At 43.3% G+C, this 23,775-nt stretch overlaps 1 protein-coding gene across 1 annotated transcript in view; it reads right to left on the bottom strand.

Moving 5' to 3' along the window:
• Positions 1-240: 240 nt before the first annotated feature.
• Positions 241-23,775, bottom strand: part of LOC146812913 (killer cell lectin-like receptor subfamily G member 1) — a 145,398-nt gene continuing 121,863 nt past the window's right edge. Inside the window, exons 6-7 of the mRNA XM_085614645.1 lie at positions 18,683-18,795; positions 241-577 (exon numbers count right to left, since the gene is read on the bottom strand). Coding sequence (XP_085470771.1) covers positions 424-577; positions 18,683-18,795 — 267 coding nt within the window. The 3' untranslated portion in view covers positions 241-423. The remainder of the gene's footprint in view (positions 578-18,682; positions 18,796-23,775) is intronic.

Raw genomic sequence — 23,775 nt, 5'->3', positions numbered from 1 at the left:
ATGGCGTACTGATACAATTTGGAAACTTTGCATACCTTTTTGTGGACCAGGAGATAAGACATTGATCTTAGACCCTTACATTCATGATGACAATGGATATTGACGGTATATGATGAGGACGATTGATATTTGTACATGGGATCTTTTATAAGGGAGTGCATGATGAGTGAGTGTGCTCTAAAATACAAGTTGTATCATTAAAGATCACCAGAGATTCACATACATACAGACAGAACTGTGTCACGTCAACCATCACTTTTTATTGCAATTACAAAAGAGACTTGCTTTTAAAAATAACAAAGAGTCTTAAGTATTAACTAGCTACAAAGCAGACCTTGTACAAGTAAAAAAAGAATACTTTTAATTTCATGAGAGTACATGTAAACCAAAATTCCTTTATTACATTCACTACCAGTCTTTGGATTATTGGTTAGAGCCGAAACACTTCTTGTCAAACTGGATCGCCTTTTTCTCACAAATCCACTTGTTTTTGTTGTCACAGTTTAAAGGGTAGATCTGTTTGTCCCTGTAGGAACCACAATTTGATTCAGACTTGTCGTTGTTTTTCTTTTGGATGCTGTTAGAAAAAAAATAGACTGGTGAACTGGGGATCACAGCTCGGCCAGTGCAGAACAACTTGTGAAGTTGTTGATGATGTAGTTTTACTGAATCTGCATAGCTTTTAAAAACCTTCCATCTATTGGATTTACAGGCAAAACAACTGTAATGTCATTTTAGAAATTTCAGTCAAACTGTGAACTCGTAACAAATGACTAACCGTTCTAGAAAAGAGACACAATTTGAGGAAGTGCAAAAATGAATAGGGCACCTTTAGCTTGTAGCACCTAGGAGAGTCAAATAATTAATCTAAGTAAGAAAAGTGATTGGTGGGTTTATTTGAATCACTGTCAAGTATCAGTCACAATGACTTCCAAGGCCCTCCTTGACAGGAGTAACTTCACAAATGTCCAAACTGGAAAAAAGTGGGAAGGGGCAAGGCAAAGAAAACAATGAAGGAAGGAGATGGGATAATTAATGTGACTCAGTAAAACATATTCTTCTCCTTAAATAACAAATGATAAAAAGTGACTCAATATAATACTTCCTTTTCCTCCCCCCTAAAATAAAAACAATACCGAAGGCAACATCAAAGATCACACTAGGTGCCATAAGTAGAACAAAAACAGGGACAGATCAATGTTGCATCATCCTCAATGTAGTTTTCCTGATTCTGTTGGCATTTGCACTCTAGCTGCCACAAACCCAACTGAGCAGCAGAGTTACACTGGTCTATAGGTGAAAATCCAGAGGAGTAGCAAGTAGTTTCCATATGGAGTGATCAAAAAGGATTGCAAGAGGCAGCAGGAATTAGTTGTCCATAAACTTCTGCTGAAAACTCACCACAAAGACAGGATTCTTACCAGGGTCAGTGATGTCCTTGTTCGGTTTTGTTCTTGATGCAACAGGGATGGGAAACAAGATTGCTTGCCTAAGCAAACCTCCTCAAATTCCACAATTTCCCATCTCGTGCAATCATACTCCCTTTGTTCACCATGACCCTGTGAATGATCGTGAAAATCTTAATTTGCCTTTATGGATATGGCCAGGTAACTTGATTGAAACCATGTCACCTTTTATAATATAACTTGTTTTGACTTTGTGATGGATTTCATACAGTTCCTTTGAAATAGGCTGTTTGATGCACATTTTCAGCGCTAAATGAGACGGTATAGTATCATGGCAAATGGACATATTTATTTTTCTGGGGTGACTTAACGGCTCACATGTAGCCCCATCTAAATTGTGTGCACTTAACCCCACTCTCACTTAGGTGAAAATAGATTCCACTCACCTCCTGTTGGGGAAGGGTCAAGACTGATTTGCCTATGGCTGCATCCAGTCTGAAGTGGCAAGTTGTGCAAAATAGAGATAGACTGGGATTACTAGTGTCTGAGATTAATTCAACCATTGTATCCAACTTTTTTTGTATATTTGTGTGTGTCACCCTAAGAAGGACGGGGAACGCCCGGACGTTGGTCTCATGTACACTGTCTCACTGTAACCAAACTATGCCTGGCTGATGAGCTATAACTAAGGTGAAACCGGTCCTAGGTTGCTTGTGTTCTGATTCCTGGGATGACCTGGCATGGCAGTTCGGGCAGGACTGTTCCCATTCGAGCAGGGTCAACACTGAGTTGCATATGGCTGGGTCTAAACTGAGGTGGCATACTGTGTATGATAATGATGGTCTGGGATGGGGACTGAGATTAATTAAAGCATTCCTTCAATCACTTTTTTTGTATCACGTCCAACAAGGCAGGTTCCTACATATCAGATACATCCTAAATGTAAGCCCCTCAGCCCCTTTCAAAAAGGTCCATAACCATTTATGCTCCAGGAAACACAGAACTCCAAAAACTACAACCCCCTCTGTGTATTGGACAAACTGGCTTTATCAAGTTATATCAATAACGGTTAGAATCAGAAATGTAAGACAAAAACACAATACAATCAATATTAAAACATTTTAAGATGGTATCTTCTTGCAATACCAGTCACTAATACCTGAAATGATTGACTGGAAATCTAATTTATTCAAGCCTGAATATTACTCAGCACAAGATTCTTTTCACTCATCTGTGCCAGTTGCAAAGCAAACACAAGACATAGAAGCAAAGGCCCCTGCACTCTATGAGCATATGGGCACGGTGCTGAACCTCCCACAATTTGAGAGTGATTGAAAACTTCAAATATTTCTCCTGGTAGCATACATTTTTATGCCAATCAGACTAAGGGGTCTATTAGGATGGCGGGCGGACTCCGGTCCGCACACCAGCCTAGTGGTGCTGGGACTGGCCGCCAGTGGTGCGACGGTCCCGCTGTGCCAATTAGGATGCAACCGCCACCATGGCGGTCGCATCCTGTATATTTAACATTGTGGTGGGCAGTGCTGTACTCAGCACCCTCCACAATGTTAAAAGGGCATGTTGTGCATTTGCATACACAACGTGACAGGCACCGCGTGGTGCCTGCCAGCTTGTGCATGCATATGTTGGGGGGTACCATGGGACCCCCCAAGTGCAGTCACCCACTCCCCAACCCCTTGTGGGCCCGCAACGAGCCCCCAAAGGCATTCTGCGCATGCCTTTCCATGGGAAAGTCTCCGCCATGGAAAGGCATGGGACCGCCATCATCGTAAGATGGATGGTAGTGCCTGGAAGGCACTGCCACCATATTGTAGATCTTTTCCGCCCGGTAGGCAATAGGGTGGATTGCCTACCGGCAGAAAACTGGTGGACGGTCTTTCCGGAAATGTTAGGCATGTGGACGGAAATGGCAGGTGGATCACCACCGCCCGTATGGCAGTGGCGATCCGCCCGCCATCCTAATAGACCCCTTAGAGTGGGAAAAACTGAATTGGACTCGAGGCTTGTGTATGATAGTAGGGGGCCCACCATGGATCCTAGGTGGCTCCCACCACGAACTGGCCATCAGCTGCCATACCCCTGCTTTTCTGCAGAGAACCACAAGACGTATGCTCAATTTTAAAAAGCCTACTGGGCTCCTAGAGCAAACTTCAGTGGTAGTCCACTGCTGTCTCTTACAGCAGTGGGCTGTAATTTTCATTTTAAAATAAAGTGTGCTCTGTGGTGCTTTACTTTTACGTTTTAAGAAAAGATGTCCAGACCAAAGAAGACACCCAAAGCTCTCTTATATACACAATCAGGGACCTCCACATCCCTCATGGCCTCAGCAGCAATCTACACTCAGCTCATATGTATCTGTACTGATGATGGTGTGCTGCTTACTCACTCTCCCAATCCTGCGTGGGAGAGCGCAACACAAGTGTGCCGGCCTGGTGGAGAACCCTCAACTCACAGTCCACTTCTGCTTTGCCCCTAGGTTCCTAGGTTCCATGGGGTCAGCCGGCAATGCTCCCAGGCCTCAAGCCATCCAGGGAGCCTACATGATTAGCGAGCAGCAGCATCCCACAGTATCTCTGGGGCACTGCCTTTTCTCAGGTCCAGTGAGTCAGTTTAGGGGAGAGGAGTGCATGGTGATCACCACACTGCTTTGGTCTTTCTTGGGGATGTCTTGAGAAGAAGGGAGCGGGGACTTCAAATGTCGATGCCCACACTTGAACCCTGATCAGAGATTCATGTACCCCTTCGCTCTGGGCATTGGCGTAATGAAACTTGAGTGGGCCTCCCTGCAAGGCACATGGAGGGGCCGCCTCTGGGCTTCATCAGGAGATCTGCAGCCAGAGTGCTGTGCTGAGGGGGCGCCCTGGAGCTTGGGGGCCCCCTGCACCGCGGGGGCTGCGGTGGCCTGTGTTACACCCCTGGTTCTGGGGCTTCTAAGGCAGCTTTGAAATGTGGGGGAAAACAAATGCAATTTTCTCCAGCCTTGTTGGACCAATTTAGATGGGGTAAATTAAGTTTTGTTCCGGGTGGCGTGGTCCAGTTACCAAGAGTATTAATTACATGCCTCTTGAAAATTATCGGGAAATTGGTCTGTGACTGCTATTAAGTATGAAATGTATCAACATGGTTTTTGGTTCCATTCTCAAAAATAGTAATGCAAACTGATTCTTATTGACTCACTATTTTTGCGACTAGAAATAGTGGTTACCTATTTAAGAATCTCTAACTGATTTTCCTAGTTGGTATGTATTAACCATTTGCAAATTGCAAATAGTCACAAAAACAGGTTTTGCGTTTGCAAATTAGCATCAAATTGTAGCAGGTGGAGGGCAGGTGCAAACTATTAAAGGAGTAGAAACATCTTTTTTTCCACAATGGCTGCTCCGTATATTCTGGCGAGGAGGATGAGGGTTATTGCTCAACACCAGCAGAATTAGTCCACAGAAGTACCAGTGAGACGCTCTCCTCCAGGGACCCCAGGAAGCCCACTCCTCTACTATCCCAAAAGGGAGTGGGGAGGCCAGTGTCATTAGCCCTAGTGCAATAGATATATAGAGGTCAAGTCAGTACAAATCCAAAAAGTCTCAACACTCCACACAATAGTTTGTCCACGAGTGGGCTAGTCTTCCTTGGAGTCCTGCAGAATCAATTGCTTCTCAAGATCTCTCCATAGTTCAGGGTTTTTTAAGTAGGAATGGAATATTCAAGAAAGTGACCACCTCTGCCCTATCCAGTGATAACACATCATCTCCCCACCACTGTCCCTTCCCCCCTTCACAGCATCTGCAGACTCTTCAAGGTGGTGATTTCCAGTAGTCACTAGTCACAGCTCTCTGAGATCCCTAAATTCCACTCTGACACAACAGCATGGTCACTTTCTTCCAAAACTTCAAAAAGCCACTTCTGTGACAGATGCCAGAGATCTGCCTCGGTGTGTTTCACTGGGATAGACATGTCCAGGCTTATCAAGTAGTGATGTAGTTTCTCGATCCTCTCTCAGGAACAGGTCTAATCTCTTATACATTGCATATTGAGTGGGGAAGGCTCTGCTCCTTCTGCTGGCCATCACAGTGATTAACTTGGTCTACCAGGGAGGTTCAAAGACCAAATATGTAAAATAATGTGATATTTGCACTCTATGCCCTTGTTTACCTGGGCAGGCATACATTAAACCCCTCTCTACAATCAATCTGAAGATATTATTTGGTTCAGCTTTCACCTACAGTGTAAATATAGATAAGCTCTACCGACTTACACTACAGTAAAATAAGAAATGGCAACATTTCTATTTGAATGCCCAATCACTTATAATGTCTACCTAGGCCATAATTTCTTAAGTGGCCATCTGTAGTAAGCCCCCAGTAAGTAGATATTGGGCTAAGATAGACAGCAGTAACATACAATCAGCTCACACATATGCACCCACGCATGTGTGCATATGATCTAATGTTACCAGCACATAGTATCCTACTTCAGTAGTCACCCTTATTTCAAGAGGGAGACGCTATTGGTCAGCACACAAATCCATCTTACCAGAACTTGCAGTGAATACAACTCATTTAATGAGACTACCAGCAGGAACCCAAAAACCAGATCGACCAAAAAGCCAAATAACTAGGGGCCAGATGTACAAGGGTTTTACGATTTGAAATTGGTATCAAATAGGTTTGTGATCACAAATAGGTAAATATGAAATGTATCAAAGTGGTTTTTGGCTCCATTTGCAAAAATAGTAATACAAACTGAATCTTAAGGACTCGCTATTTTTGCGACTGGAAATAGTGAGTACCTATCTACAAATCTAACATCGTTTCCTAGTTGGGATGTATTGACTGTTTGCAAATTAGGAATAGTCACAAAAACAAGTTTTGCATTCTCCAATTAGCTCCAAGTGGAAGCAGGTGGTAAGCAGGTGCAAACTATAAAAGGAGAAGAAACACCTTTTTCCACAATGGCTGCTCTATATGCTATGGAGAGGAAGATGAGGGTTTTGGTCAACACCAGCAGAGGAGAAGACAAAGACAGAAGTGTTTATTCAGAGTCAGTGTGAATTTATTCCAGCTGACTGAGGAGAAGATTTATGAATAGTAAAGACTGCACTGCAATTAGATCTCATCGTTGAATTGGACCCAGTGGTGTGTAGGGACACATATAGGAGTGTCTTCATCCACACATATTCAAGTACTTAGCTGCCACCTTCTTTTAGCCTCATGTTGCTATTACACTGTACTTATCACTAGTTTTTAAGGGTTGGACCCCAAGAAAAAACTACCCGGCCTGGGTCAGTATTACAGTTCGTTGAAAAGAATGGTTGAGGTAGTTCTATTTCTCATAAGAATTACAAAACAACAGAAACAATTCACCACTATAGATTCAAAAGCAAATTCAAAAACAGAAATTACCAGCATTAAATGTGATTGTCAATCAAATCATTCATGGGTCGCAATGTATTAGTTCCAAAACATTGGTAGTACATAAAGTATTCACAGTGCTCTCAGTGTGAGAAGAAAGGAAGATGGGGCAATGTAAGTGGATTGGCGAGTGAGGGACAGGGTAAAGGTGTTGTGACAAAGACACAATTCAAATTATATACAAAATGACCTTTCCAGCCTATTAAAGGTCTGTTAGTTCCTATGCACACATTGCTCATAGGTACGTTTTCAATTGATTTATTCCATTCTATGAGCTCGTGGGTGTTTGGGTAAAACGGTCTACATTTCGACCCCAGCTAGATGGATGGGTGAGTGGTGTCCTCATGTCGGGGTCTTCGTCAGGACAAATTCTTGGGGTGAGCACCTAAGAATAATTAATATTGGTTCAGTGCAATGATATAGTGGAAGTGGTGAAAAGTCAGGTAGGTGAGACATATTACACCTACTTGTGTAAGGAAGGACAGGAAATGTACGATCCTTAATGGCCTCTCAAGAGGCTCCTGAAAATCTAAAGGGAGACATGTTGTTTTAATTGAAGTACATGTCGGGGTGGAAGATTTCCGCATACATAGGAGAGACAGAAGGGTAGCACACGCACTTCTGTCGCTTATCTTGCAAACGGGGTAGTCATTCTCCCGGTGCAAAAGATGGAGTGAATCCAGATCAGGGTCTGAATGAAGAAGGGAGATGGGCGTCATAAGGGCTATTGCATCGTGCAGAAATGTCAATTACGCGCTGGTCAATTAGTAAGTGTGAATCAAAAAGAAAGGGCACTCATATATTCTGCCACATCGGAAAATCCAAGTGATGTTGAAAAGCTCAAAAAGGTGTTAAACAGCCTCCTACTACCGAACCCGCGTTTCCAAATGTGGGTTGCATCTGGCAAAATGGTTAGTGTAAGCAGTGCTCAACAGTGCATAGCGATCGTTTTAGAAGATCTAAGTGATGTTAAAAAAGGCTCGGAGTGGTGATTAAAAAAAAAGTCCCTTACTAAACGGGACAATGAACGCTGAAGACGCGTTGTACAAATGGGAACATTTACCTTAAAGAGTTCCCGTTGTGGATAGCATCTGACAGAATATTTAAAAGCGGACATGATGTGTCGATCGTAGTGATGTTAAAATCCATTCTATGCAAATGAACCACCGAATAATGTGTGCCGGTCTTTACATTAAGAAGGGGTTTAGCACTGTGTTGGATTACGCAAAGACATGGCAAATCTCAGCTAAGCACTTACCTCCTGAACGTGGCTGGGTAGCTCGAACAATGAGCCTGCTCAGTGTGCTCACACTAGATATAGGCAGAAACCACGGCGTGCATGCACAATGAGGTGCAGTCGCTTGATGGTTCCTAGTGGCTCGCCTCACGTCTGGCCAATAGGAAGGAGGGGGGTGTGTATTTGGGTGCTGGGACGGAGCCGCTCATTTCCATGGCGGTAAAAGGCATGAACCAGCCTTGCGTAGATGTGTCACAAATTGGCGTGTTTATTAACGGCAGAGTTAATGATCTCGAGCATTTATAGTTCTAAGGCGTGGTGGAAAATGTCTGTAGTGAATAGGGTATATTGACCTTTAGATCCAAGTAGTAGGCTTCACTTTCTATAAATGGTACTAACCTATTGGCTTTTCAACAATACATGCATTATTTACAAAAGCACACATTGTAAAATGATCATTAGTTGGGAACACATTTTGTGTACAGTAAGCATACCTGACGGGTACTATCCCATACCACATTGAAATATCCGTCGTGATTAAGTTGTATCAACCTTTACACAGAACTGTTTATATTCAATTTGCACAAATGTCGAGCAACGTCTAGTAACGTATTCGCTGTTCAACAAACGTTATTACAAGCAGTATTAAAACGAGGCCGGCAAACATCAGAATATATATGATCATTGATAGGGAGCGTGTATGTGCATGAAAGTCATACGTGATGAGCACTCTACCACATCTGATTGTATTTGGATATAATGCGTTACATATTCAACATTGAGGATTACAATGAATCGAATTGGGAGACAGAGAGGTGCAGTTAGTCATTGTATATACCTTGAGAAAGATGCTTATTTCTAAAGGATTAGCCCTAGAGAGGGGAACACTGGAGTAACATGACGTTTTGAATGTTTCCCTGATACATAAAATGGCATCTATATGATATGTTGGATTGGTATCTAAAGACTAGTGTCGATCCTGTATGTATTAGTCTAAAGGTCAAGGTAATCAGCTTTATTCTGCATGTCGACCCGCCATTTGGGCATAGGTGGCATCTTGCTCGTTAAGACCATTCATCACTGTGTCCAGTCGGTGCATCCACTTACATTCCCTGATGTTAAGGATAGGGCATAGGTCACCTCCTCGTTGGCCAAGAGATACCTTCTCTAGCACTAGCCATTTGATAGATTCTGGAGTGTGCATGTTGGTAGAGAAATGTTCCACAAGTGGTGCTCCCGCTGTCTTACACCTAATCCTGCTACTGTGCTGTAGGATTTGTGTCTTCACATTTTGTCGGGTTTGACCCGCATATAGTTGGTTGCAGGAGCACAGAATGGCATAGATTATGTTTGCAGTGTTGCAATTAGTATGTGCCTGCAGATTGATGGTATGATCTTTAAATTCAAAGGTTTTGGTTTCCATGCACATTGAGCACGCCTTACATTTTGTGCACTTGTAGTGACCCACTATTTCTAGTAGATTCCACATTGTTTGTATGGTCGGGTTGGATGGCATGTCTAGTAATGAACGGACAACTTGGTCCTTGATATTTTTAGCTTTTTTAAAAGCATGCATGGGTGGTTCTTGTATTTCTATAGTGTCTGAGATCAATCTCCAATGTCCATTAACTATCCTTTTGATGTCATTGCTTCTGGTACAATAGGTAGTAACACATATCATTCTGTCTAGGGCTGTAGTACGTAGCTTGGGAGTCAGTAGGGTATCTCTGTCATTGTACCACGCTCTCTTCCTAGCTCTTTTAACCAGTCTCCTCGGGTAACCTCTTTTCAAAAGGCGGTTGATCAAATCGTCTGATTCATTGAAAAAATCTTCATTGAGGGAACAGTTTCTACTGATCCGGAGAAACTGGCCAAACGGCAGGTTATCTTGGAGTCCTCTGGTGTGGTGGCTCGTGTAGCTCAATAGCGTGTTCCGTTCTGCCAGTTTCCTGTAAAGGGTGGTGTAGAGGTGGTTATCTTTGGCTTTTATGCTGATATCCAGGAAATCAATGGTGTGCCTGTCATACTGCATGGTGAACTTGATATCGTCAGACCGAGAGTTCAACCATATGACGAAACTGGTGAGTTCATTCACCTCTCCCGTCCAAATGAGAATAGCGTCATCTATATATCTTCTCCATTCAGTGATGTTGTTCCTAAATGGGTTATCTGATGAAAGTATATTAGTTTCCTCAAAGTCGTCCATTTAGAGGATCGCTAGGTCTGGGGCGAAGGCTGCCCCCATTCCCACACCTTTGTTCTGTATGAAAAATTCATTTTGAAAGACAAAAAAGTTTTTAGTCATTGCCACTTCTAGCAGTTCCACTATAAATACAGTGTTTTTTTTTAACTTTTCTCAAGAGCCCTTGTCATAGACTCCAAGGCTGGGGTTTGGGGGATACAGGTGTAGAGGGAGACGATGTCCATGGTTACCAATAGTTGTTTATACTCATCAAACGCCATGTTGTCCACCAGGTTAATTACTTACATAGTTTCTCACAAGTATGTTTTAGTTGTCTCAGCCAGTGGTTTTAGGAAGAAATCCACATACCTGCAGACCGGCTCCAGGAGCGATCCACAGCCGGAAATGATTGGTCGTCCCGGTGGCTTGAGTGGATCCTTGTGTACTTTAGGTAAAGTATAGATGGTGGGAGTGCGTGCCTGGTTCACGTTTAGAAACTCATACTCCTTCTGCGACAGGAAACCCGATACTTTGCCTTTTTCCGTGATATTCCTAATAGTCCTCCGGATTTCTTTGGTAGGGTCCGCGCTGATGTGTCTATAGCTGATCCCATTTCTTAATTGTGAGTAGATCTCCGCTTTGTAGTCCTCGACATTTTACATAACAATTGCTCCCCTTTGTCAGCAGGCTTTATAACAATAGTTCTATTGTTCTTCAGGGTGTTGAGGGCTTCTTGTTCTCTTTTGGTAATGTTGTACTTCACATATAGTCACTTGGTGCAGATCTTCATAATGTCACGTAGTACCACGCTTTTATACGTCAGAATCTTGTGGGATACAGAGTGTGCTGGAGGCATGAACGTTGATGGTGGACGCATCCCAGTATATGATGACGATGATATTGGTAATGAATGTTTGAAAAAATGTCTTAATCGGATTTTGCAGAAGAACCTGTGCATTGTAAATATGACGCATCAGCATGTCGCAAGGAGGGCGCATTGAAAAGTGACGCAACACTGTTTTCACGCAGCGATGCATCACTTTTCATAAATGAGGCCCTGTATATCTTACAGGCTGTTTAATCACAGATGCTGGAGCAAAGCTTCCTGGATCAACACATGATTCACACATTTTCAATCTCTGTAGATTATACAACTAACATTGAAGACCATACTTTGCTGAAGATTTTTTTTAGCCATTTATTAATTGTTTTTTAACATATAGATTTGAACAACTTTAAACAATATCATTATATGTGTGGTAGGTGACCGTGCATATGCTCTCTGTACTTGTAGCATGACTTTATACCTAAATACAACAACACATAGAGGCCGATTCCGATTTTGGTCGGAAGGTCTCCGAACAATGGTCGGAGCCCTTCCGACCGAATCGGAACGTGTCGGCCAGATTCCTTTCTGACCGAGCCATTCTGATGGGCTCGGTCGGAAAGGAATCCGACTCGGATTTCCGGATTGCAGACGACAGGCTCAGAGAGCCCGTCCGCTGTCCGGAAATCCCTCAGTACTCTCCCGGCCGCTTTGCGACCGAGGGAGTAAGATGGCAGTTTTTCACTGCCTTTTCGTGCCGGTCTTTCCCCAGGGGGCAGATCAAGGGCCACTGCCACCATCTGCCCTCCCGGGGGGGGGGGGGGCAGAAAGACTGGAATTTCTCTGGGGGTGGGGTGGGGGTATTGTCATGCCCATTTTGGGGAGCCCCTACCCCTACACTTTCTGCTTTCTGCGCCGGGGGGTACCAGATTGGGAGCTACAGCTCCCATCTGCCTCCTGGGGGGCAGAAAGACTGTCATTTTTGTGGGGGGGAGGGTGGGGGCATTGGCGTGCCCATTTCGGGCAGCCCCCACCCTAAAAAAAATGCACAAAAAAAATTGTTCACGTCTAGTGGGCTTTCTGCCCTCCCCCGGGAGCAGATTGTGTGCTACTGTCCCCATCTGCCCCCCAGGGGGGGCAGAAAGGCTGTAATGGTGGCGGGGGGTTGGTGGCATTGGCATGCCCATTTCGGGCAGCCCCCACCCTAAAAAAAATGCACCAAAAAATCCTTCACGTCTAGTGGGCTTTCTGCCCTCCCCCGGGAGCAGATTGTGTGCTACTGTCCCCATCTGCCCCCTTGGGGGGGCAGAAAGGCTGTAATGGTGGCGGGGGGTTGGTGGCATTGGCATGCCCATTTTGGGCAGCCCCCACCCTAAAACAAATTGTGCAAAATAAAATCCCTGGCATTTAGTGGGTTTTCTGCTCCCCGGGGGGTTAGATTGGGGGCCACTGCCCTATCTGCCCCCCAGGGGGGGGGCAGAAAGGCTGTAATGGTGGCGTGGTTGGGGGCATTGGCGTGCCCGTTTCGGGCAGTCACCACCCTAAATAAAATTGTGCGAAAAAAATCCCTGGTGTCTAGTGGGCTTTCCGCCCCCCCGAAGGGGCAGATTAGGGACCAATGCCCCATCTGCGTATGGGGGGCAGAAAGGCTGTAATGGTGGCGGGTGGGTGGGGGCATTGGCGTGCCCATTTCGGGCAGCCCCCACCCTAAAAAGTCCTAAAAACAAATCCATGGTGTTTAGTGGTATTTCTGCCCCCCCAAAGGGGCAGATTCGGGGCCATTGCCCCATCTGCCCCCCGGGGGGCAGAAAGACTGTAATATTTGGGAGGGTGGAGGCATGAGTATGCCAGTTTTCAGAAGCCCCCACCCTTATTTTTAGTTTCTAAAAAAATCCCAGGTGTCTAGTGGGCTTTCCGCCCCCCCCGAAGGGGTAGATTAGGGGCAAATGCCCCATCTACCCCGGGGGTGCAGAAAGACTGTAATAATTGGGGGGTGGGGTGGGGGCATGGGCCTGCCCGTTTTGGGCAGCCCCCACCCCTATTATTACTTAAAAAAAATTCCCTGGTGTCTAGTGGGCTTTTTGCCCCCCGGGGGGGCAGATTGGGGGCTAATGCCCCCATCTGCCCCCCTAGGGGGGTCAAAAAGACTAAATGTTGCCAAAATAAACTGGGGGGAGCAAAGGCCCTTGCCGAAGGAGACGCTCCACTCTCCCTGGTGTCTAGTGGGTGGATCCCTGCTTGGGGATCGCCCTCCTGTGGGGATCCTCAAGCAGGGATCCACTTTTAATTGTGTGAATTAAAATATTATATATTTTTTTAATTGTTTGTTAATTTTAAATAATTAATTAATTAGTAATTAATAATGTTAATAGTGTTATGTTTTACAACATTGGTGGGGTCATTTATAGGGGAATATTGTAGAAGGTAAATTTTTTAAAATTAATTAATTGGTTATTAATTATTTTTAATTATTTTAATGGAGTGGGAATAGTAAATTATTCCTCTTCGCTAACCAACACTTTCCCTACTGTTGCACTCTCTGGAGTGGGAATAGTAATGTTTACCTCTACGTTATCCAACACTTTCCCTACTGTTGCACTCACTGGAGTGGGAATAGTAATTTTTACCTGCACGCTATCCAACACTTTCCCTACTGTTGCACTCTCTGGAGTTGGAATAGTAATGTTTACCTCTACGCTATCCACACTTTCCTTACTGTTGCACTCACTGGAGTGGGGATAGTCATTTTTACTCCTACGCTATCCAACAATTTCCTTACTGTTGCACACTCTGGAGTGGGAATAATAATTTTTACCCCTACTCTATCCAACACTTTCCCTACTGTTGCACTCTCTGGAGTGGGAATAGTAATGTTTACCCCTCTGCTATCCACACTTTCCCTACTGTAGCACTCTCTGGAGTGGGAATAGTAATTGTTACCCTTACGCTATCCAACCTAGGGAAACCTACCAAACCCACACATTTCTGAAAACTAGACACCCGGGGGATTATAGGGAGGTATGGCTTGCGTGGATCCTCTAACGTTTCCTTACCCAGAATGCCCTGCAAACCTCAAATTTAGCTGAAAAAAAATCACTTTTTTCACACCTTTTTGTGTGGGAAAGTTGTGGCATCACCAGGCTGACACAAATTTCCTACAATCCAGCGTTCCCCCAGGTCTCCCGATAAAAAACGGTGCCTCACTCGTGTGGGAGGCCCAAGTACCTGTGACAGGCAAGGGTCCAAAACGCAGTGCGCCTCAACAGACAAGGGTCCTAAACGTAGTGCGCCTCACTACTTTTTGGACCCTTGCCTGTGGCGGGTCCTTAGGCCTCCCACACAAGGTAGGCACCGTTTTTATCAGGAGAGATTTGTAAAGGAACTGTTATTACCTATTGACGTTTGATGCATTTCTGCCTTCCAAATGAAAGACATTGTGTAAAAAAGAAGTCATTTTAAAAAATGACTGACAATTCTCATGCTAGTATGAGTATTCCCAATTTCAGAAATGTGCAAATATCTACCTATCTGAACTCTATATTTTGTTCCCATTTCAGAAATACATAGGTGTCTTTCATACCGATTTTTCCATGTACACATTTTTACAGAATATTTACTATATACCCGGTACATAATAAAAAACCAATGCAAGTTGCTGCTCAGTTTTTGGCTCTGGGTTCTTCGGGTTCTTGGTGAACCTACAAGTCCTAAATATCCCCACAACCAGTAATGTTCAGTGGATGTAACATTATATTGCTTGCAAAGAGCTGTCATAATTAGAAGACGTTACAGATGAAAACGTTGACACAAAAGGCTGTTTTTTTCAACTAATTTTCAAATTATCCTATATTTAACTGTTAGTTTCTATAAAGAAACCTTGATGGATCTACACAAATGACCCCTTGCTGAATTCAGAATGTTGTCTACTTCTCTAAAATGTATAGCTTTCCAGGATCCATTATTGCTTTTGTACCCATTTCTACCATTAACTGGAAGGAGGTCGAAAGCACAAAAAATAGCAAAAATAGGCTATGTCCCAGAAAAAATGACAAAACTGTGTAAAAAATTTTTTGGGTTTCTGACAAAGGTCTGGTATCCCCTAAAAGCTGGGAAAATGGTGATTTCAGCCCCACAATCCCTTTTTTGATAACATTTGCAGGGAAAAACCCAGATGTTTTCATTTGCAGCCCATTTTTCCACCAAAAAACAAAATTTTGCTGTATTTTGGCTCATTTCTATGACCTCTCCAGGGGAATCCACAAACCCTGAGTACCTTTAGAATCCCCATGATGTTGGATGAAAAGGACGCAAATTTGGCGTCGATACCTGATGTGGTCAAAAAGTTACAGGGGCCTCAGCGCGCACTACCCCAAATAGCCCAAAAAAGGCTTGGCACAGGAGGGGGAAAAGTCCTGGCAGCGAAGGAGTTAAAGTTTACAATGAACGCTCAGAGTCAAAATTTAGCTAAGTAATTTTTATTCCATTGTTTATTCACACAAATGTGAAAGACACAAAATGCAGAAAAATAAAGGATTTCTTTTTGAAACAACAACCCAGATTTACAAATCTTTCACACAACACAACGCAGCATGTTGCATCGCTGCGTTTCGTGAAGGTGAGAGAAGTGAACAGCGATATATTTACAAAAACATGGCACTGTTCAGCTCTCTCCCTGCACTGGCGCACTTGGGGCTGTCTAGCACCTATTCAGGCACCTTGTACCATGGTGCAAGGGTCCCTGTGTTGTGGCACACAAACAATCATTTGCGCCTTATTATTCTATCCCTGTGTGCTGCAGAATGCATCACACATGCAAAGAGGAATTAAAGATATTTCTTCCTTGTTACGACAATTCTCGTGCAAACTCAGGTTTATTGACTTTAGTAAATGTGGGTTTGTGTCAAAGTACATGGGTGGACACACGGTAACATCATGCTCCACCCATGTAATGCCTCCTTGTTGCTGGGTAATGCAAGGCAGCACCAGGAGCTGTGTCGCCTTATTTTGCTGCTGAAAAACGAATCAAGGCCTTTCAAAAATAGATTTGTGTGGCTTTGTAAATAGCACGTCTCTTCAGGAAATTGCTAGGAGTTGGCCTATTGATAGTTGTTTCTGACATGTTCCCTTCTCTTTCAGCAGTCTGACTACGACTACGCCTACATCTTATTAGATCAGACACAGACAAACTACTGTAGCTGGAAACCTCCTCAATTTGTAGAGCAGGAATTGCTTGATCACTGATATTTGTTTGCATAGTTTGCAGAAATTCCAGTGATGATTTAACCTACCCCAGACCTTAGCTACATCCTTGCTACAGTGGGCCATTTCTTGTTGAAAATGTATGCTTCTTCTGCTAAGCACCCCTTAGCAGTAGCAAATATCTCAAAATTCTTACCATAGTTTTGCATTCTAAAAACTATGTGGCAATATATTTTATTCTGTTGTTGAATTCCCTCACAAATTGCTCATATAATGATTTCATGGTTTCGTTTAATTTATCACTGCTGCTAATAATGGAAGACAATCTTTCATTAATGTTTAAGGCAATCATATTTATACATTCCAAGTGCTTATTTTCAATATCCACTATTGTTTTTCCATGTGCACAAATTCCTCTTTTCATGGTGTTACATCTGTCTCTAGTGTTTTTGAGTAGCCTCTGGTTTTAATGGTATTAATCTCTGCCTTTGAAGTCTTTGGATGGAGAAATGAATTGTGCATCGTGTAGGTGAACGTATATTTACAGCAGGTCTAGTTGTTTGTCTTCTGGGAGCCACTCTACTTTGACAAACTGTGGCAGGACTTGTAACACCCCTTGGTGGAGGGAGATCACTGAAGTAACGATTCTGATCCTCTATCTCATCATAATTTCCTTCTTCGTGGGCCTTTGATATGTTTGCCTCAATATCTGTATTGAAAGGATCTAAGAATACTTAATGTAAAGGGGCCGATTCCGATCCGGGTCGGAAAGCTCTCCGACCGAGTCGGATCCGGAGTGTTTTCCGACCGAGCCGGACCCCTACAGTCCGACTGAGCGAGTACGATGCGGCCGTATGCAGTCGGACTTGGTTCAGTCGGACTCCCATAGAAGTCAATGGGAGCCAGTCGTACGCCGCGTATATGCGCTCAAATTGACTGAATGGGTACGTCTCGAACAAGTGCACCGCCTACAGTGGGTACGCGTCGGTGCCATCCGCACCATACATGCCTGTGTTGGGGAGACCCATAGTTCTTCCCCTGTGTCCGAGTCGTAGGGCTTCAGGTGTCAGGAGTTCCGATGCGGACCCCCGAAGTCCGACTCCGGGAGCTTTTGCGAGCCGGACACTCCGGCTCGCACAGGCTGTCCGACGCATGGTTCGTACTGGCTCGGTTGTAAATCGCATCCATTGCACGCCACGGTTAGCTTCCGACCGAGACGTATGGAGCGGTTCGGAGCCGGAAACGACTCGGTCAGTGAATCTCATGTAGCTCGCATCGTACTTGCTCGCTCGTACAGCTGTACGAGTCGGCCGGAAAACACGCGTACGGCTCGTAGTTTTTTCGGCCGGATCGCTTTCGGTGCCCTTCCGACCCGGATCGGCCCCTAAGTGTTGAATGGTTTTTATCTTTCAAATGGATATTAAAGACATATTTCTATGTGCAATGTATGTTTCAGCTTTTAAAGGTACCATATTTAATGCTACATTAAAGATTTGACCAGGACAGTTTTAAAAAAAAATATGTATGTTGGATATTGTTAATTATAATGGACTGCCATTCTATAATTCATGTCACCATGGAAAACAAAATCTATCTTGGATTTTTTGTAAGGTAACCTTTCTAAAATGGTAACAATTACTGAAATGTCATGCTACATGTTCAATAAAGGTAAAAAGTATTTTAAAGTCAACATTATGCATTGTTTGTATTCAGTATCTAACCTGAGGTTGTCCGAGGAGCTTTTGAAGTGTCACTTAAAGTTAATTTTGATATAGTCTCTGTCAACCTACTCTCAAATACCTCATAATGTCAGTCTTTTATCACTTGCATCAGCCATCTATTGACCTAAAGTCCATTGCAAATAGATTTGGTATGTGTTTCACCCACCATCAGCAATGCTTTGCTGCTGTTCTAAAATAATGGCCTTTATCATCCTTGATTCTCCCATAAGATAGTCCCTTCCTTGCTGAATTAAGGTTGTACACCTCCCACCTTATCTCTCTTGAGCTTCAGCGTCAAGCACTAAATCCCTGCTATTTGATTAGGATCCTCCTAGGGTGCAAAAGACAACCAGACACAAGGAGCCAAGGCAGGTGACTGTTGTCCATGTTCGTGCCATAGATCACCTCGATAAGAGATGCACCACGCACTGCAGCCTATCCATCATTTGTCCATACAGGCAATTACTGTTCTCTTCCCCATGCCCTTGAGTTTACCTTTTTCAACATGTCCTTCAGCCAATTTGCATTCATATTTAATTCTATACAAGATTCAGAATACATAAGCCTCACCACGTCCCCTCCAACTCTTAGTGACACCAAAGTGTATAAACTAGAGAGATTCCCATGACACATAAGCAGTGGCTGCTGTAAGCAGTATGACTAAATGGGATTTCAGGCGTACCTGCCTTCTCGCAGTGTGTAGCCATTGAGCCAAGTCCATTCAGAATTGTTTTCGTTGAGTCTCAGGCCAATCCAAAAGTAGGCTTTAATCTTTTCTTTATAATGTGCAAAAAGCTAAAAAAAAAAGAAACCAATGTTATAATGAGTTATAGGGCTTGTAATTCCTGATTGGAATGGACTCCTATAGGACCTGCAGAACAGAATATATATGTGGGGCAGGGCCAATAGTAGACACAACACAATATCTAACATAATCTTACAATTTGAAAGGTAGTGAACTAACTTTTTTATAGACATTATTTTATTGTGGGTCAGTGTGAACAATTACAGTGCAGGTAAACAATACAAAAACAATACAGCCATCTTCCATCTTGTGACATAAGGCATTGCTGATTCATTACAGAACAACACCCATTATAATATGCATAGATAGACCTTCCAATGCCGGCAGCAGTGGGTAGGTTACTGGCCGAGAAGCGAATGACGCATACCACAGGAGGAAGTCCCCAGTGTTTGACTTCCCGGGGATTGAGGAAGTTTTTTAGCAAACCGAATAGGGTAGACGTTACATCATTAGGTAGATCCAGCACTGCCAGGTATTCTACACAATTAGTACTGAGGGTGGTTAGCAATGTGAGTTTTTGACCACACCACTACTCTAGGTGAAGATAGCTAACCTACAGTTTTTTCGGTCCTGACGAATCGCCCCTAAATTTAGGATTAGGTGAGAAACATGTTGACCGTTCACACAAGAGAGCACCTAATCTGAGACATAAAATCCCAGACCTGCGCCTTTTGTTTTATTTTTACTTAGGGTAGGAGACCCCTTTTTAAAAATTATTATAGCTGGTACTCAAAACCCTATTTTAACTCACTTTATCTAAACATATTTTGATATCTTCACACATTATTGGAGAAAAGATCTCCACCAAAGTGCCCCTGTGAGCCCGTCAGGTATTGCAGCGCCGACCCGACGAGGAGCAGCCCGATGATGAAGCATGACACTCATCTGGGTGTGTGAGGGCCCTAAATTCCAATAAAATGGATTTCTACCTCTGAACTATTCAAGGCTGAGTTAATCTAGACTCCCTAACTGATTCAGTTATAACCCATTAGGAACAGCACATTACTTGTTTTCCTAGATTGCAGTTATATCTTGAAATCCTTCCCTCCTATCAATGTAAATCACGGTGCACTCATCTTAACACTCTCTCATTCAACTGCCTCCAAAGAAAAATCTTGTGTTTCCCGCTCATTGCCCTCAAAATTGGTTAGTAGTGTCCACCAGGCATGTAGATCCTCAGTGAATCTTTCATCCCATCTACACTGGTGTAGATAAATGTCCTCTGCCACTGCTCATTCTCTAACTTCCTGTATCAGGTAATGCACTATCTTAACTTTTCACCCACTTAACTCATCTTATGTCTTATTGCAAGCAAAAATGATCTCTGCTAACCTTGATAGAAAGTACTTGGTTCAAACATTCCATGGAAGTTGGGCTGTTAAACTATATGATCCACCACCATTGTCAATCTACTCAACGCAATCACTAGCTAAGATGCATATGAAGCGACTGATGTGGTTACGATTCAGATTAATCACAATGAAAGCACACTGGGTGCAGAAATTACATTTGCTGATTATATGGCCTCTTGGTGGAGTCACTCAGCCATGGAGTATGCATCTGTAAGAAGCTGTTGCATATTAGTAAATTCTGGTTGCAGATTATTTTTTGAATCTTGAACATCCCTGTGTTGAGGCGATTGACTGCTGCCTAATGCGCACATTAACCCAACTATCAATGCGATTTTTGAAGTTCTTAAAGGCAGCCATTAAGGAACTGAAGGATGCATCAGCTGATATCAGATGACTTAGGAGCCCATCAAACAGCATTGTTTTGCCTAGCCTAGCAACTAATGTGTTTTTACAGTCCTTTGATGTAGGCATCTGCAGCCTTTAAGAGCTTTCCAAAGCAGTTATTCTATACGTCTAGTTTAGTACTAATTTTATAAGGGGAGTGTAATGATACCAAACAAGGCACTAGAGTGATTGGGTAGCCGGTTGAGCCTTGTCATGTATTAAGTATTTGCACAGGTCTACCTCTGCAGCACCCTCCCCCCCTCAACATCAGATCAAGTTCGAAGATTACTGCAGTTGTAATACTTTAGAAGCTTGCTTTTACTGGAGAAGCTATGCAGTTATGGCCCCTCGAAGAGTTCAGTAAAGAACATGTTACATGTTTGATGGCCATCGATTGGTTGTGCAATGTTGTGACTTTTTTGTGTATTTTTTAATAGCGTAATGTATAACATGATGCCTTTTTCAAATACTGCTTTTAAATGCATATGTTAGACAAGGAACCTGTTTGCCTTTTGACAAATTTGAACTTTGAGACGTTTACACAAATTATGATTTTTTTGCTATGTTATTAGAATAATTTCAAATAATTGTTTAATTTGCTAATACATCTAATCTTATCTCCCACCATGCTGTACTAAATTAAACCCTCATCCCACCAATACTGGATGTGACACTTGGAGTTAGTGTGGATGTTTTACTAAGTAGCCGGAGTGAGACTGAGTTGAAATGGAAATTGTGCAGTTGTTGATGTGCAATGGTATTGCTATTTATTGAAAGTGTCTGAACTTGTTGACACAGTTGTTTGGCTTGTTGCTACAGACATGAGCTGTTAAGGTGTGCAATGACATGTCCTTATCAGTCAGTGTAAGATAGCCCTTTGGCCATTGTATTGTGGTGTTACAGATTTGTCTCTATCCATGCATAACCACTACATAAGTAATTCCTGATAGCCATGCTGGATTCTATGAGTAAACATTTGTTTGATGGTGTAGAGAGTAGATTTTTAGGATGGAACAAAAAGGTTAAGGTGGCACTACAAATTTAGAATTTCCTATCTTTGGTTTTGTAGCCATTATTGACTCTTCTTTTTTCATGCAATGTTACTACTTTTTATAGATGTGCATCTCTTAGAATGGTGGTTGAGAGCATCATTTTAATTTGTTATTATTTCAGTCATAAGATGTATTCAAAAATCAAATAGCCTTCTATAGCTTTATAAACTTGATGTTTCTATATATGATGCCCCTAAGCATCATGTTGAGGGTGATGTTCTGCACTAGCCAGCATACACTTTTGTGATGTGTTTCAATTGAAGTTGGAATAAATACCACCTCCCGATGCAATATTTGCTACTGAAACATTGGGTCTTATTAGGATTTAGGATGGACCTCCACTGACAGGCCGTCGGTGGTGGCCCGTCCGACATCCATGGCATCGGTCCGACTGCTGGATCACTATGCCAGCGGTTGGAGTGATGTCGCTGGGGGACCAACCACACGCCTTCGACAGGATCAGCTGGATGCCTAATCCCTACAATGAAGGTGGTGCCTGCGGTGGCACTGCTGTAGGGATTAGGATGTCCCTTTCAGACAGCCTTTCCATGTCAGACTTTGCAACATGGTATGGCTGTCGGAAAGTGAATTTGGGTGCACCTAGCAATTCCCTCATCCCCCCTAGGCCTCCGCAGTGTGGCCTTGGGGGCACATGTGCTGCCCCCCCAAACATCTATGCACCGGTTGCCAGGCACCACATGGTGTCTGCCACACGGTGCATTGTTGTTTAGAAACATACCCTTTACCATTGCAGCTTGTGCTGCTGCCCTTTCCCGGGACGCAGCACAAGCCACAATGGTAATGGATATGTTTCCGACCACAGTGCTGGCGGTCACATCATTATATCGGCAGTGGAACCGCCGACTACTTGTCGGACGCTTCACCTCCTGATACGATGTTGGTCAGACGCTCGTCTGACCACCATCATAATAAGGCCCATTGTTTCAGAGCAGGTCAGTGTGTCATTCACCCTCATTATAGTCTGATACTGAAGTATGACTGGGTCAACTGATAGCTGGCTCAGTACCCTGTAAATTATATCATACATGATTGAATTTTAGCACAGCCGCCTTAAACACCAGTCCTAGTCTAAAATACCTGAATGCCTCTGTGACTCAAGCCAACTTGAGTCAGCAATAACCAACTCACAGACCTTAAAGATTTGCTTACTTTGCTTTTGCATAATCATTCGAGATTTAAGCAAGATTATGAGAATTAGTGTGAATTGTGTTCTTGTGTCAAATTATGGCATGTGGATGCATTTAAACAAAAGCACTGTGGAAAACAGCCAAACACATTCTGTTATTCCATTAAGTCAGTTTGTGGTAAACTCTCACCGCAAATGGCGCATTTGCTGTACTTATCCAGAGAGCCATCATTTCAGGAAATTCACATAGCAAGGGAAATTTCTGAGATTATACAAATTACACCTGCATGATTTAAATTATGCTCAGGTCTACCTCAGGTCTACTTTGAACTCATGCAAAAAAAAATCCATGAAACTGTGCTCCATGTCTACCTTCAGTACCTCTTGCCAGCTTCTTCAAATGAGTTTCCACTATAACAACAATCTGCTGAGCCTTGTGTGAGCCGCGAAGATGTTCTTGCCTAGCCAATGTTCCAACATGTCCAATCATTCATAAAAAACTTGCAGTCTCACAAGCACTGCCAGTCAATTCAAAGTTGTACTAGAACAGTGCACTCATGTTGGATTGTATCATGGACACACAAGCACAAGAATGGCATTTCTCTTCATTCCAGGAGCAGATGTCCCTATGCAGAATTGCTCTGGTGTGACAGACTGCTCACAGTTGAATTATTGTGTTCAAAGCACAAAGTTCAGGACTGGAAGCACACAGGAGCCACTGGAATTCTTGCTAAAGGGCTGACTGTTGAGAGCCACTGCATAATGAGCTCACAGAGCTGAAATAGCCTGATGCTAAAGAAGGGAAGGCTGCCCTTGGGACTTTAAAGAAGAAATACCAGGAAATCCAGAAAGAACAAGCAGGGAAACAGAGAAGAATGAAGTGGACTGCTGATCAGATCCAAAAGAGGAAAAAGGTCCAGAATGCAGGAACAAATGGGTCAGAAAAGCCATAGGAATCTGGAGTCAAGGCAGTGATAAGAGCACCAACACTATGAAGTGATCTAGGCAGGGTTTGGCAACAGAAAGTGCTACAAG

This window comes from Triturus cristatus, chromosome 7, assembly GCF_964204655.1.
Source record: "Triturus cristatus chromosome 7, aTriCri1.1, whole genome shotgun sequence".
Taxonomy (NCBI): domain Eukaryota; kingdom Metazoa; phylum Chordata; class Amphibia; order Caudata; family Salamandridae; genus Triturus; species Triturus cristatus.
The sequence above is the reverse complement of the archived record's forward strand: the minus strand, read 5'-3'. Positions and strand labels throughout refer to the sequence as shown.